Source organism: Schistocerca americana, chromosome 7 (assembly GCF_021461395.2).
Source record: "Schistocerca americana isolate TAMUIC-IGC-003095 chromosome 7, iqSchAmer2.1, whole genome shotgun sequence".
Classification (NCBI taxonomy): domain Eukaryota; kingdom Metazoa; phylum Arthropoda; class Insecta; order Orthoptera; family Acrididae; genus Schistocerca; species Schistocerca americana.
Genome location: NC_060125.1, coordinates 56477372 through 56494621, shown reverse-complemented (window position 1 = coordinate 56494621; position 17250 = coordinate 56477372). Strand labels below are relative to the sequence as shown.

Here is a 17250-nt window from a genome sequence, read left to right as displayed (position 1 = left end):
AAATTTGTCAAAAAAGTAAATATCTCAAGTTTTCGTGAAGTGTTTATGTAGAATACATTGTGAAAGACGATGTGGAATTCAAAAGGATTTGGAACCCACTGTGCTGCGTATGTTAAAAAAACTAATCCCCACATGCGTTACAGTACCAGCTGTTACTTCAATGTCTGCCTGAAGAACTGCTCCATTACTTCGTCACAACTCTGTGTTCTATAATTTTCGACGCTACCGAGACTTCGATTCATATCTCTGTGGATATTTCTGCCTAATGTTCCTACTGACGATTGCATAAAAACCAGCAACAAGCACATCACACATCACGGCTTCAGCTGAGGTTTAGATGTGATGTCACTCTAACATACAACAGGATACCTAATATCAGCGAGAAAAATAATAAACTACATTTAAGAAGTAGTAAAGTTGTGGAAGTGTTTCATACCTCTGTAAAAGTCTTTGTCGTTTTTTCTCTTTATTAACATAGCTCAAAATGGACAATATACTTTAGCCAGGAAGGTTCAGTAGGATCACTAATGGGTTTCTCAGGGAGTCAAGTTTTGGAGAATAATGATACATACATGCATATTCTAAAGGCTAATGCCATATCGCTGCAACCACTCTCTTCTATCATTGCCTGTATGTTTCAGTTCCAGGTGATTGTCACGTGCTATACTCTTCTTGACGCCCTCCAAATATTTCATTCTAGACCATCCTCTTCCTTTCTTTTCCAGCACTTCTCTTCTAGAATATTAATGATGAAGGTGTGATGTCTGATGGCATGTCCAACAATTTTTATTTTGCTCTTTTCCATTTCCTTTAATAATCTTCTCTCCTTATTGACTTAACTCAAGACTTCCAGGATATTTTCTTCGTTCAGCTCGTTCTTGTCATTTTTCAACCTATCCATATTTGAGTAGCTTCAAGTTGATTCCTTTCCAATACCCCTAGAATCCAGCTTTCACTTCCATAGCGCAGTGTACTCCATACAAATGATTTTTCAGAGAATTTTCTGAATCTATGACTAAGGAAAACATTGTAACCAGGAAGCATATGAATATAAATACCTGCTTTGCCATACTACCCTTCTCTTCGTTTCCATTAAGCTTCTATTGTCCTCTGTGATTATACTACCAAGATAATAAAATTGTTTCACTTTCTCAATTCTGACGTCATCGATTTTTATATCGGTTTTAATTTTCCGCATATTTTTCTGAACTACCATTATTTTTGTTCTCCATTGCTTCACTTTTAATTTCAATAGTTTGGTAGGACTTCCAATGCGCTGTTCAGTTCTTATACGAAGTCTGCAACAGTCACGATGTCATCAGCAATCGTGAGACAATATATCCTTTCACCATTGGCATTTATTCTCTTTGTCTTTTCTTTTGTGATCAAAATAGTTTCCTCAGTGGAAATAGGGGACAGCCTCGTCTGACACTCTTTCTAATCTTGGCCTCTTCCTAAGCGTTTATTTTGTGCTTTGGTTATTACAGAGTTGATAAATCATTGTGCTGTCGTTCCAGTCTAGTCCTAATTTTTTCACTGTTTTAAGATGTAGCTCCCAGTTCACGTTGTCAAAAGGTTAATCTAAGTCAATGGAGGTGAGGGAAAATCTTCTGTTAGCGTCCACCCTTCTCCCCAATAGCATGCACAAGGCCAAAATTGCTATTCTTCTTTCTCTGTCCAAATTGGTCTTCTCTGATATACTTATCTCCTTTTCCTTTTATCTTATTTTTAACTATATTAATGACTATTCTGGAAGCATTTGATAACACTGGCAGTGTTCTATAATGTTGATGCAGTCAACTACTTTTCCCAATTTAGGTGTGGTAATAGTTCTGCATTGTGTGAAGTCTTCTGGCACGATTCCTCTTTCGTAGCAGTCATTCATTACTCTGAATAATTGGTCTTTCATGTCGTTACTTAAATTTTTTAGCAATTTTGCAGGAATGTTATCGACACCTGTTGCTTTTCCTTCTTAGAGACTTCATATGCAATGTTCAAATTCATGCCTCATGGCTAGAGGACCCTGCACTTCTCTTTCACACTCATTGGTGTCTTCAATTAGATTACTTTCATTCTTGAGGTCCTTATTATCGTACAGTTCTTTTATGTGTTCTTTCCGACGAGCACATATGTCACACTTGTCTATCAATACTACTCCCTCTTTATTAATTACTACTACTTATAAAAAGGGATGGGGAGAGAGATGAAGATGAGAGGAGAGATATGACGCTGTAAGAAGAATTTGATTCAGCACTGAAATACCTAAGTCGAAATTAGGTCCCTGCAGTAGATAACATTCCGTCAGAACTCTGATAGCCTTGGAAGAGCCAGCAATGTCGAAACTATTTCATCTGGTGTGCAAGATGTATGACATGGCTGACATCCTTCAGACTTCAAGAATAATGTAATAAATCCAAATCCGAAGCAAGCAGGACCTGATAGGTGTGAATATTACCAAACTATCAGTTTAAGAAATCATGGCTGCAAAATGCTGACATAAATTCCTTACAGGAGTATAGAGAAACTGGTAGAAGCCGATCCCAGGGAAGATCAATTTGGATTCCGAAGAAATCTAGGAATACGTGCGACAATACTGGCCCTAAGACTTATCCTAGAAGATAGATTAAGGAAAGGCAAACCTACGTTTATAGCATTTGTAGACTTAGAGAAATCTTTTGACAGTTTTGACTGGAATAATCTCTTTGAAATTCTGAAGGTAGTAGGGATAAAATACAGGGAGCAAAAGGCTATATAGAACCTATGCAGAAACTAAACGGCAGTTGTAAGAGTTGTAAGGGGCACGAAAAGGAAGCACTGAATGAGAAGGGACTCAGGCAGGTTTGAGACATTAAAAGTAGTAGACGAGTTTTACTATTTGGGCAACAAAATAAATGATGATAGCGGAAGTACAGAGTGTAAGTAGGCTGTTCAGGTTTTCTTATTGGTAGCGCCACGTAGCACTCTGTATGAAAATCACTGGCTGTGCTGTGCGCAGTCTGTGGCTAGTTTGTATTGCTGTCTGCCATTGTAGTGTTGGGCACTGGACGTCAACAGCGCGTAGCATTGCGCAGTTGGAGGTGAGCGGCCAGCAGTGGTGGATATGGGGAAGTGAGATGGCGGATTTTTGAGAGCGGATGATCTGGACGTGTGTCCATCAGAGACAGTACATTTGTAAGACTGGATGTCATGAACTGATATATATAATATGACTTTTGAACAATATTAAGGTAAATACATTGTTTGTTCTCTATCAAAATCTTTCTTTTGCTAACTGTGCCTATCAGTAGTTAGTGCCTTCAGTAGTTTTAATCTTTTATTTAGCTGGCAGTAGTGGCGCTCGCTGTATTGCAGTAGTTCGAGTAACGAAGATTTTTGTGAGGTAAGTGATTTGTGAAACATATAGTTTAATGTTAGTCAGGGCCATTCTTTTGTAGGGATTTTTGAAAATCAGATTGCGTTGCGCTAAAAATATTGTGTGTTAGTTTTAGCACAGTCATGTATAATTGTTCAAAGGGGACATTTCAAGAGGACACGAAATCTAGACGCAACAGCTAGAAAATCGTTTCTGAAGAAGAGAAGTTTGTTAACATCGAATATGTATTTAAGTGTTAGAAAAACTTCTGAAGATAGTTTTCTAGGGTGTAGCAATGTATGGACGATAAACAATTTAGACAACTAGAGAACAGAGCTTTTGAAATTTGGCGCTGAATGCTGAATATTAGATGGATAGCTCGCATAAGCAATGAGGAAGTACTGAATAGAAGTGGAGAAACAAGAAGTTTGTGGCATAACTTTATCAAAAGAAGGGATCGTTTGATAGGACGTTTTGCCGGCCGAAGTGGCCGTGCGGTTAAAGGCGCTGCAGTCTGGAACCGCAAGACCGCTACGGTCGCAGGTTCGAATCCTGCCTCGGGCATGGATGTTTGTGATGTCCTTAGGTTAGTTAGGTTTAACTAGTTCTAAGTTCTAGGGGACTAATGACCTCAGCAGTTGAGTTCCATAGTGCTCAGAGCCATTTGAACCATTTTTGATAGGACGTTTCTGAGACATCAAGGGATCACTCACTACTACTGGAGGGAAGTGTGGAGTGAAAAATTGTAGGAGACCAAGAGATGAATACAGTAAGAAGATTCAGTAGCATGTAGGTTGCAGTTGTTATTCGGAGATGAAGAGTCTTGCACAGGACAGAGTTACAGGGACAGATGCATAATACGTCTTCAGACCACAACAACAACTGATTTCACTCTAGGCTTGTGCTTTGTTCTGATTTTCCTATAAACTTGCCTCTGTTTTCCTTTTTTCTGATCTTCTTGTATCTCCTCAGCTCTGCTTGTGGTCCATGTCTCCTTTCTTCTCAGCATTTGGTTGGGGTGTGAGTCACGCTTATTTTGTTGTCATCTTATTATTTTCCTCATAGAGCTTATTGCTTTCCTGAATTAGGTTTAATATTTATTTTGTCCTCCAAGGTTTTCTGGGTTTTGGTTTCCTTTTCCTAAAACCTCATTTGTTGCCTCAGTTATCCCCATCTCGGTATTATTCCAGTGAAATGGCTTATCACAACCGTCAGTTATCTGAGTGATATAAGAAGCAGTAAAGATGGCTTTTGAAGAATGAGCCATTCATTCCTACTACTCTCCATTTCCTTTTGACAGATTCTTGCTTCTTTTAAATCTAATATTGCATTTAGCCAACACAAGTTTGTGGTCTCTCTCTATGTCTGAACATGAGGAGCTGTAGCGTGATTTTATCTGATTTCTATATCTTGATTCACAAGAATACATGTATAATATAACTGAAACTGTGTTTTTTCTGGTGCGTCCGATATGTACCTACTTCTGTGAGATACTTCAGGTAATAACTATATCGTTTGCTTGCAGAAATCTACCGTTTTATCACCTCTGTCATTTGTTCCCGCAAGATAAAATTTTCTGCTGTCTTATTGTCTGTGTGGGATCCCACAACAGCATTCAAATCACCCATTATTACAAAATACTCTTTTTGTGTAGACAGTTAAAATAGTTCTACAGTATTTTCGTATATAATCTCCACTTCTTCCTAGCCATAACTGAAACAGAGTGCGAGCACCTACCTTTTGGTCATCTTTGTTTCACATTCGCAAGTGTTTGCTTGTGTTCCACCGGTTGTCGGTCTTTCAGCGGACCATTACGGGAAGATCACATCTCCACTTTGGCGCTAGCAGCACAGGAAGTCTTCATTTGTTGATTTGCGATTCAACTGTAGCTATTGACGTGAGTTGTATGGGTGACGGAGTGGTGTGATGTGGATGTCACGGTTCTCACAGCAGAATGTATAGCTTTCATAGTTGAGTTTAAGCTAGAAAATAAAATCATTTCCCAAAAATGCACAAATAAACATTTTAATTTGTGCTAAATACGAAAAATTTGTATAATTTATAAAATTCTCCACTAGTAAACTTTAGGACAAGTAATGAGGGTTTTAAAATTGAAATATATGTGTATTAAATCGAAGCTAAAAGTAATCAGCTAAATGAAATTTTATTATTTTTAAATTAACTTTTACATTTACAGATCCACACATTTCATACATGTCTACACTACAGTAAACTGTCACTATTGATTTGATTATTTTGCATTACATTATATCATATCACATTAGGCTACATAGATTTTTATTCTTACTCCACACACTGAATGCTTTTTCAAAATCAAGCTCATTTCAAGATGTCCCTTCAGTATTAACCATCACTAGTTTACTAATTCTTTCCACAGAAAGACGATTTTTAATATCTGTTTTTATACTGTTCATGCAACTTAACACTCGCCCACAGTGAAATGTGTGTAAGGAAATACTAGTAGCGTATTATATAATTAAATCCTTAAGAGGGAACTTTTCACTCATCTTATTCACATAAATTAAATGTACCATCTCTTTGACATTCATTCCATTGCATCTACTGTTCAACACCTTCTTAAACATTGGCTGTTCCAGTTACACTTCATTTAAGCTTATAGATCTGGTAGAATTAATTAGTACATATACAGTATTTTTATGATCTGCGTATTGCCATACTCAACAACATTTATGTAGTTTTTAGGTAGCATATGAAACACTCCTATCTTATTTAAATACTCTAGTCTCTCATTTAAATTTATAAGCAAGTTATCTATTAATTTATAGATCGTGTACTTAGTAAAACGTCTGTGTTGCAGTGAATCTTGTTTATGTTTCCACGAAATGCGAACTCACCTTCTTGAAATTCTGAAGGTATTTCATTAAATTGCGACCTGGTACAAATTACAGCTTTTTTTAATGTCCTCAAGCCTCTGCATGTGTGAGTTCACGCAAACTTCAGAGGTAAGATTTGGATACCAAGTGCATGTAAAAGTCAAACACAATTTGCTAGCAAGAAACATGACATATTCCATAAAAGACAATATTGACAAAAGTTTTAGACACTTTATATTTTTAGTAGGTCAGCAACTGCTGGTTTTTTTTCCGAGCAGAGACACCAAAGAATTCCAATTTACATATTGTGAATTTACCACCTCACCCATTGAGAGCCAACGAATGGCAATAGTTTTAACAAATTTTTTCCTTGGCTCATTAGATATCTGTTGCATATCTCTTAATGGTTTCGAATTTTTTGGTGGCTGTTCAAAGCAGCTATAAATTCTGTGTAGAATATCTTGAGACTTTAGCAGTCAGTCAGACACCTAATTCTGTTTGGAACTTGTAAAGCTAACTGATGATCCACATACTACATAGAAAATATATGGGGAAGTGTTTTAAAAGGAGTTACCACCCCGGATCGAACTCCTGCGATAACAGATCAGTAGCACTTGAGGAGCATTTGCTCTTAACGTCATGTCTAACCAAAACTCCTTCACCACATGAATATATATATTTCGTACTACATCCTGTTAGCGGACATAGCGTTAAGTAGTGTGTTTACAAGTTCCCCTTCTGCACTACTTTTGCACATATAATTAGACTTTGTGTTTGGGTAATGTCGGCAGACTCTTCTGTCATAATTGTATACCATCTGGCTGACTTATTTTTTTAAATACAGACAGCAACGCAAATGATGATTACAAAATCATTCTTTATATCTGACTCAAGTTAGATGTCCCTGAAAAAATCGAAAATTATGTTTTAAACTGGTAAGTTCTACTGTTTGTTGCGAATGGTAATTAATGCTACTGCTTCTCTGATGATGGCGCCAAACAGCTCTTCTGTTTCGTGTTCTCGCACAAACTACGTATAGATACTGGAATTTCTCCAGACTACTACACTATGCGCCAGTTATATAACACTTTTCAGATTTCCACTAATTGTTTTAAGGAAGAAAAAGGAACGAAGTCCTAGTCCCAGTGAAACTAAAAATGGACATACGAAAGAAACAAAAGTAAACAAATTTATCCATCACTTCTTAAAATGTACAAAAATACGGAGTGTGTGCATTTGACAGGAATAACTAAACCAGGCATACCTGATCAGCAGGCACATCGTTTGAGTGACATACAGCCTGTTGCCCCCCCCCCTCCCCCCCCCCCCCCGGAATGTCGTGTTTTTTGCCTATATTGTTTTGTTTTATGGCAGATTGTTGTCGCAATCTGGGAGGGAAGGCGGCAATTCATTTCTTCCTGTGACCGATGGTAAGGGCTTGTTTGCTTTGTTATAGGCTGGTCTGTGATCCCGCTTCCCCAGTGCCGTCTTTCGCAAGGCTCAAAAGAACGAAAGTTCTACACGCACTTGCTCTCTCCCCTCGGAGAGGATGTGAAAGGTGAGATAAGAAAAAATGGTTTGTTTCTGCGGCAGAATGCTATCGCGTTTTTCCGAATTCTATTTTAAAGTACGTCACATTCTTAGACCTCGAGTAGCAAAAACGACTGTGACATAAATCCTGTTTCATAAATGCTCGTGAGATCCGCAGTAAAAATGTTGTACCAAAAGAAAGTGGCTCTTAATGGACGAAGCATTTAAAGGTCTGAGAGGGGACTTGAAAAAGATGAGAAATTTCATTAAATACATGAATCACGCTGAAACAAAGCAAATAAGCACAAGACTTTCAACGATCTTTATTAAAACGTAAAAGCACAATAAATTACCTTGAAAGTAAACATGGACGGCTACGTTAGGGTGTCCATTTCATTTTCATTGAAAAAGGGGACATTTAAAATAAATTAGAGAAAAACCTGGGACAATGAAGAAAAAAAACGGGACCTAGATATTGTATTGACTAAATTTAATACGCATACAAGTTTAACTTTACAACGTGCACTCAGATGATACCAAATCACGTTTTACAACTATTCTGCCACTTTTATATACTTTATCGAGAAGTGCATTTTCGTTTGAAATTGGATCATAAAAGTCAGTACACGATACACCATTAAAGTGTGTTTTGACAATGAGCAAGGCCCTCACTGTTTCAACTTTCATTCTGTTTTTATTTTCATCTGGCCACAAAGAGTTCACTAACGAAAATACACGTTCCACAACAGCATTTGACCCAGAAATTGCCAGACAAAACTCCACCAAATGAATCATGTTTTTCATGTTCATGTTTTTACTTTTGAAATAAGCAAATATTTTAAACCACGTTGCACTAACACTTTCTTTGTCTGCTTCACTTTTTATGAAGTTCTGTGCACATGAAAATTCATCGAACAGTTCGTCTTCATCAACAGGAAAATTTGGTACAATACTTTTAACAAAAACACAACAGTCCTGAATATCCTTCCACTGTAGCTGCTCCTTTTCAGTATTAACCCAGTCAAATGTTTTAAAAGGTGTGAGAAATGGTAAACACCATTCTTTAATATACTCAATGCAAGAGTCATAGAAGATGTCAACATAAATATGAAAGTGTTCTACAGTAATTTCACCCTCTTCTTCCAGCTTTCTTAGAGTCTCATGTACAAAGGATGTGAGAGAAATCTTTCAGATTTTCTGCATTGTAATTTGCCCAATAATTTGTTTATTTCTTGATAAACTTCCACTATTGTGATTTCTTGTTTCTCAATACATTTAATTGTTGTGGAGAAAGGTTTTAGCTGGCTAACAAGAAAATGTAGAACAATGGACACAGGGTTATCAAAAAATTGTTTAAGGATAACAGGACACTTATCAAGGGAAATGAAATATGATTTCAAAGCAGGAAATATCTCTACAATTCTTTCCAATGCTGGTAGCAGAGATGGCCACCTTGTCTTGCTGTGCCCAAGTACAGTTTTGTGTTCAGTTTCAGTAAACTTACAGAATGACTTCAGAGATTCAACCCTTACTGTATATATGTGGAAATGCTGGTAGATTTTGTTTACAATTAATTGGCAGTCGATGGGTAGCCAATCTGAGCCAATTTTTGTAAGAAATCGTGCACCACATGTGCTGGACAGGCAACACCTACTATATTATTCACTGGGTTCGGTTGCTGTTTATGGAACTAATTGTTTGTTCCTTTCCTCTGCTTACCACCAAAATTGGTGTTAGTGTTGTCTGTAGAAACTGCAATCGCCTTTCCCTCAAGATCATATTTATTTAAAACCTCCAGCACATAATTCTGAAGTAAATCTGAAGTTTCTCCAGCTAAATTAACCAATTCGAGCACTTTCACCGTGATGCCATTTTCAGGGTAAAAATACCTGATAAGGAGAGGAACCAACTTCAAATCCAGATGATTCGATGTATCAATCAGTACAGAAATGAATCGATCACTTTTCAGTTCATTTAAAACCTGTTGAGCTGCATACGGTGCAGTAACATTTGAAATGATTTCAATCCTAAATTCACATGTGGACACACAAAATATAATGCAAAGTTTTTTAACAACTGCTGTAGTACAGTCCATTGACTTAAAGCTATGGTTATGCATTGCACTGTGCTATGCAAACGTAGCTTCTTGTGCTGCCAACTGCCTATCCATTTCTGTTACTGATTTTAAGTTTACGTAGTAGTCACTCACTCATTTATTTGCTCTTTTCGTTTGATCACTCATGCGACGTTTCTTCGTCTTAATGTGGTTCACAGTGTCAGACCTTCCACCATGACCAATTGCAAATTTTGATCTGCACAACGTACATTCTACAGTTTCTCCACTACCAGTGATAAAAGGTACCTCGCTTTTTATATTGCTGTTGAAATTACACTTTCGTTTTGGCATAATGAAACAGTGATTGCACAGTGCAAAACATTAACAGTGTAGTGACGAAAGCCAGAGAGCAAGTATCAGTGGTGTAAAGTATCTCTGGACCGAAAGGACGGATTCAGTGGATCGATTTAGAAGAGAAGAATCTTCCTTGTTGTTCGTAACCTATAGTGCGTTTAAAATTACTTGCGATATTTGACAGTTCGGTACATGTTTGGGGTATGCTGAAAGTCATCACACGCTTCCTAGCGTAAATAATTGCGCAGTTAATAGCAAGTCAAACAACCAGCAGCGTCAAATACTCTAGCCAAGAGGAATCGGCTACGTACACCTGCTCATTCTCGTTGCTTACATTCACTGTAACAGTAATCGCATGATCTATATATCACTGTTATTTTAGAACTTTTATTGTAATAATCGAATAAATAAATATCGTTTTCCCGCAGTCACGCTATCTACTATCTAATTAACTATATCGCAGACTTTATCAAGCAGCTTATGTGACGGGTTGTATGCATATTCATATTTCATTTATTGACGTTATCTTCTTTACGTGTACTTCAATAAAAACCTGGAAGGGTGCGCATATGTCATTTCAGACGTCAAACGTTATCTCAGATATAGCAGCTATTCAAATGAGAAACAATTTCAAAGTAAATGTATTCAGGTGCTAATTATCAGAGTATAGATTTCTTTAGATCTGCTTTCAACTTTCCCCCTCAGCTTGTACTGAGAAATTAGATAAAAGAGCAGAGATATATGCAAAGTCTTGGAATAGTGCTAAGGAAAGTTGGAGCTGCAATTCACCTTTAACTGTGCGTAACACTTGCGTACAGATCCAGACACCTACGTGTGCTACGTGTGCAGTTTTCATTTCCGACACCATTTATCTTGCTTCGCTAAAAATCGACGCGTTCGCCGTGCAAACTAATCTTGTCTGAATACGGAAGTTTTGCATCGTGGTCAACTATTATTGCTTAGGGTGAAAGCTGTGTGGCTATATTTAGCGCCAAAAAACAATAACAGAGCGTTACTATGGTTGACACGTTATGCTAGTTCCCTCGTGTTATCTTCCGCACCCTCTACTGTAAACGCTTGTTCACAGATAGAAACGAACGTTTGTGAACACCGGGAAACACTCTGCGAACGCTCGGTCGCTTCCATTCTCTCCGTTGTAAAGACAGCTTTAGAGGTGTGTCAGAAAGAGATTTGGGCGGCGCGCGGCGGGGATAGTTGTCATCGCGCTGGAAACGGAACGTGACGTCTACGCTCTCTTAGTTAATAGCTCGTTGGCGTCCTTGCTGGGTTGTTTCCCAGTTTGCAGGATCACGACGCTGCAAGGTTGGCCGGCCTTCCTGACTTGCTCGTCTGTAGCGGTATTTCCCTGTGCTGTCAGTGGCCGCTAGAGGCCTCTGGCTTCGGTCCGCTGTACAGGCCGATCGTCACGTCCGGCAGTGCACGATGGCCCACCGCCGAGGACAGTTGTGGGCTCTGTCGCTGCTGCTCACTGTCTGTAAGTACCGCCAGCTGTTCGGACATACAAACTCCTATTCATGATTCAAGGCCTTCGCGATAGTTGTCACTCTGTAACAACGTTCTGTCGTGTGGCAGCGTCGTGGTGTAATAATCGCCGTTGCATGGGACGTTCATCAGGCGAAGATTACACACCTAGCATAGGCGCCAGTAAGGTGGGGGTTGCCGCCTGATAGGGAGATTTTGAGGGGGGGGGGGGGGGGGGGGGTGGTCACCTCCTGGTACGGGTTTGGCGCTGTTCTGCAGTGTAGGTGGATGGGGACCTTAACAGTGCTAAAATAATTCACTTGAGCCTAGATAACTAAACCGTCGTAAAATTCACGATTGTGGTAGGGTATGAAACAGGACGTTCTCCACTTAATTTGGTATGTAACATACCTTCGGAGATTAAAATAATTGTAATTAACTGATGCATAACCTGTAAATTATGACTTTCTTTAAATAAAATATAAAGTAGTTACCATTACGTCCCTCTAGTGTTCTAGAGTTAATCTTATGTCGGAAGCTTCCTCTGAACACGCTAATGGAAATGCAAGTAAGGGGGGGGGGGGGGCGGGAGAATATATAAAAGCATGAAATTAATACCAAAAAAATCCGGTGATGTGGTCATGTGTGAAGTATTGTAACCAAACGAAGTTTGGGCATTAAAACTAGATAAGGCTATATTCGGTCTCTGCTGGTTATTGTAGTCGACCTCCAACAGGATTTTTTCAGTCGTTTTGACGTGATTCATATTTCTGATGTTGTTTCAGCCGAACGTTATGGCAAATGAATATATATGTACATACGTATTTTGTAGCTTTACTTGTTACAGTGTTGAATATTGTGGATCAAATCATATGAGGATGTAATTTCAGACTGTTTAATCAAAAAGATAATATTTTTGTATGTTATTGACATAAACACGTAAGTTCCCTTATTATGGGAGCTGCAGCAAACGTCACTGTAGGACATTATGCAGAGGATTAGCAGACGGTTCGCTGTTTCATATTTTTGTGTATAAGCTATTTCGATTTTATTGTCTTCACCAATCGCATTTATTTATGTTTTACATAATATATAATTTATAAAGGTTTTTTTGTTTACATTGGCTGTTGTACTTACGTTCTGACGTTGTAAATGGACATGTTAAATGTTGCTGTTGTCCGTACATGGTCGATGTAATATTTTTTCGGTATCGTTTTAAATGAGTTTTGCAGGTGTACTGATGAAAATAATAAAGCCGAAATAAGCTTGCATACAAAATATCAAGCTGCATACTGTCTATTAATTCTCTGCATAAATGATTTGCATTGAGTATACTGTTGGAGTAATGTTATTTAAGTAATTAACATTAAAAATCCTAAATGTAGGTAGTTCGATGCACAATAATTCACACGTACATATCTACTTCAGTTCTTCGTCACCTCATGTATGCAAACTTGACGAATCAGTTACGTCAACACTGACAATTTTTGAATCTTGCATCGTGTTGACGAAATTTCTGCGAACGTTTATGATACCCACAACAATGTTACGCAACAGTAGCAGATTTACTGTACTGTAAATTTAGAATCTATTGAACTTCTCAGAGAGCACTTCCGTGTGTTACCGTCGTTTAGCGATTCGTTTAAGTGACATACCTTTACTGACGGAACTGTTGTGATAGGCTTTTAAGAATAATACAACAGCACCATTTAAAGTCTGCCAACGGGTGCAATTCGTCAGATCCAGTATCTAGTTCGTATTAACTGAGAGGAGTCTCACACCAATAGGTCTTCTACTGCTCAGCTCTCCCCAACTCGTCGACGCTGCCTGTTACAGCATATGCCGTTATCTACACGTGTAGAACCAGTTAGTAAACAGACTTGTCTTGAAATGGAAACAGTAGTCTCCGCTACGAAAATGGGCCGTTTCTTATGAGCAATGCACTCTTCGGCGAGTATGCCATCCACCATACAGCCCGCGGCTTTGCTTTTTTGTCCACTGTATTTCGGCATCATCTTTCGGATTGTGAGAGGTCACTGACATCTTCCTTTCATGTTCCTCAACGAAAATACCGTGTCCGTGACGTTCTTAAAGGGCGCGAAACAAACGTGTTGAGAGGTAAACGCCTCCTCGACGATCATAGCAAAGTTTCTCATTCTGTTTGATACCAAAATTGTTTCTGATAATAAACGAGTGCCAAATTTGCGGTGTATGAAAAAACCTTAAATCTTGCAAGCGCAGTACGTCACCAGCACTCAGGTATTGGAAATAATATATTTCGGTGTCACATGTCCCAAAACGACTTCAGAGTTTCGGGACAATAACTCAGCTCTACATGTATGCACTGCAAACCACATTAAGGTGTGCGACCGAGGGTGCATTTTATGGTCTGTTACAGTAAGTTTCTGTTCTTTCACGCATACGTTTTAGATACAGTGTAACATCGCATTTCGCACCACAATAAGTGAAGACCAAATTGGAATAACAGTTTGCAGAGGCCTGAAGGGTATAATTTTGTCGACTCCGTGTTGACCTCTTGTAATTTTTGAAGTAGGTTCTAATGGGATACTAGGAATCCCTCTCTGCCAACTGAGATATTCAAGCATTTCTACATCGGTCGGACTACAATAAATATATATAGTAAACACTCATGTTCACTCGTTAGTCCGACTTGATACGGACCCCATATTTATTATTCCATTGGTGAACGTGTAAACATTCAAATACCGGCATTCCAACCAACCGTCATGGGGCCGCAATCGTCCGTCATGGGTTTTCTGGGAGAAAGTTTTGTCGTCGACAGAACGGTCGTGTCTCGTATCTGATCTGACGCACGACTCCATCGTTTACAAACATATGAAGTTAACGTATACTCTCCTTCAATTTTTCATGTATTACAGGCTGGCTGAATTTGCTGTCTCCGGAGGGGGACATGGGAATTATTCTCAATACAACCAGCCATATTTTATGGTGGTAAATTTTGGGGCATATTTTGTTGCTTGCGTTGTTTTTGTGGAACGGCTATTGCGCGATAACATTAGTATTTTTCTTAATTACGTTCTCCCGCGAAAGCGCCCCAGTATCTCAATTCAAGTACTTTTTAGATTTTACAACACATGAACAAAGGAGTAAAACACATCTCTCGTAAATAAAAACAGACAACAAAAACTTTTTAAAATAAAAATTCCATAAATAACGGAACAGCCAGTCCTATTGAGGCAGAAAGATTTGACGTTATTTGATCGTTACAAAGAAAAGATGCAAATCAATGAGACAAGAGTGTGATAGGTACTGGCTTCTAAACATTGTTTTTTCTGAGAGATATGTTACGGCTTTCGCAAATGTATTAAAATATTTGGAAGACATTTCCCTATTATGTCAGTTCCATGCAGTGTGCAGAATGATTAATATGACCGTGGTATAAACATCCTTTCACAATTTCGCTGTTAATAGAGTGAAAGAGAAACAATTTTAATTTCTTAATGCTGATCGAATTTTCCGACTTTTTGTAAGACGGACGTCCCTGGTACCCTCATTTGTACTGCAGACCACCTTCTAGGTGGCGCAACCAGAGCTATGAATATTCATCTTCGGTATTAATAATCGCTTGAGCTGTATTTTGACATTTTATTCAGATTCCACTACCGGTTTCGTGGCGTTAAACCCACACCTTCAGGTGACATATGATTAACACATTAGAGCGGAAAAGCTCGGAATCTCTCTTCCCAACATTCGTAGTCTGTCAAATACAACACACCGCTAAAAGACGGTATGTCATCCATCCACTATATTGGAATTTGGCAGCCGTCTTTTAGCGGTGTTTTATATTTGACAGACAACGAATGTTGGGAAAAAACATTCCGATCTTTCCCGCTCCAATGTTTTAATCATATGTCGCCTGAAGATGTGGCTTTAACGCCCACGAATCCGGTAGCTGTACAATAATAAAAGACCAAAATACAGCGGAAGCGATTATTAATACCCAAGACTCATTTCTACTGCTCAGTAGCAAGCACAGAGGGATGAAGTGACGATTCTGTCGACTTGGCATGACATTCAACCTCAAGTGTCTTGCAGGCAATGTCTTCCCGTATTCTTCCACACTTCCAGTTTATCGATCTACGTAAATCTTACTGAAAGCTTCCTTATAGACATCCCACAGTGCATTCGCAATCCGCTTACAGATCCGGTACGAACTATTTTTCTTTAGCCGGCTTCCAGTGGTATTTAATCGAAAGCTTTTGGAAAGACTAGATGCATTTAATTCATCGGATGACACAGAACGACGACTCCATCATGTGTGCAGGACGCGAGATAGGTCTCAAATGAACGCTTTTTTTTTAACCTTCGTTGCCTTTGAGAAGGTTCCTTTTTTTCTTTTTTTCAAGTGGATCGTTCACCATAAATTCAGTTTTAAAGTTGACATATTCCCCGCAGTTAGTATGAAATCGGACGGTGGATATGTGTAGGCAAAACATGGAATAAATGTCGCGGCCACGCCTACCAAAGTTACGACCTAAACTACAGAAATTTAAGCAAAGCGAATCCTAAAGTCCGATCTTTTACTCACTTCTTTACACTGACTAATGGGGTGGCGCAGTGGTTAGCACACCGGACGCGCAAACGGGGGACAGCGGTTCAAATACACGCCCGGCCACAGGGATTTAGGTTCTCCGTCAGATTAAGCCGCTCGAGGCAAATGCTGGTATGGAACCTATGAAATGACACGGCCGATTTCGTTCCCCATCCTTAAAGTCCGAGCTTGTGCTCCGTCTTTAATGACTTCGACGGGAATTTAAATCCTAATCTTCCTTCCTTCTTCCTATACAGAAACACATGGGAAGATTGACGTATAAAATTTGCTACGGATTTTCCAGCAAGTCATTAGGTTTATCTTACAGAAGAATGGTGTTTTTCCCCGCTGTGCTGCACTGTTCTCGGGTCATTAGTACAGATGTCCATCCCGATAGCTGGTTGGTGCCGGCACGGTAGCTCAGCTTGTTTGGTTAGAGGGTTAGTGTTGTACTCTGTAATAAAAAAACTGAGACAACGGCTCAACACTGAACTTGAACGGGTGTCATGGGACACCCGCACCGAACAAATGCGACGAACAAAATGGAACAAAAATGAGAACAATAAAAAAAAAGAGTGCCAGCATGACGGATTGCCGTCCTACCGGCCCAGGTTCCATTCCCGGCTGGGTCGGGGATTTTCTCCGCTCAGGGACTGGGTGTTGTGCTGTCTTCGTCATCATTTCATCCCCAACTGGCACAGGTCGCCCAATGTGGCGTCGAATGTAGTAAGAGCTGCACCAAGGCGGCCGAACCTGCCCCACAAGGGGCCTCCCGGCCAAACGCTCATTTCGTTTCCATTAGTACAGATCATAACAGCGGCAAGATTACGAACAGATTCACCTGTTTATGATAAAAGTTGCACGAAAGTTTCAAACTGAACTATTTTTGTTAATTCTATGTATGATGAAAGATTGGTAAAATTCCCAGCCGGCCAGGCAATCTTGTAATCTGAGTATGTTATTTCCCTTATTTTTGAATCTGAACATAATTTTCTTCGAACAACCAAACGTATTGTGTTAACATAATATATTTAACACTCTTCTTAGT

The 17250-nt window shown here is 39.1% G+C and overlaps 1 protein-coding gene across 1 annotated transcript in view; it reads left to right on the top strand.

The window, feature by feature from the left end:
• Nucleotides 1–11533: 11533 nt before the first annotated feature.
• LOC124622170 (modular serine protease-like) overlaps nt 11534–17250 on the top strand; it is a 276996-nt gene continuing 271279 nt past the window's right edge. Inside the window, exon 1 of the mRNA XM_047147814.1 lies at nt 11534–11642. Coding sequence (XP_047003770.1) covers nt 11591–11642 — 52 coding nt within the window. The 5' untranslated portion in view covers nt 11534–11590. The remainder of the gene's footprint in view (nt 11643–17250) is intronic.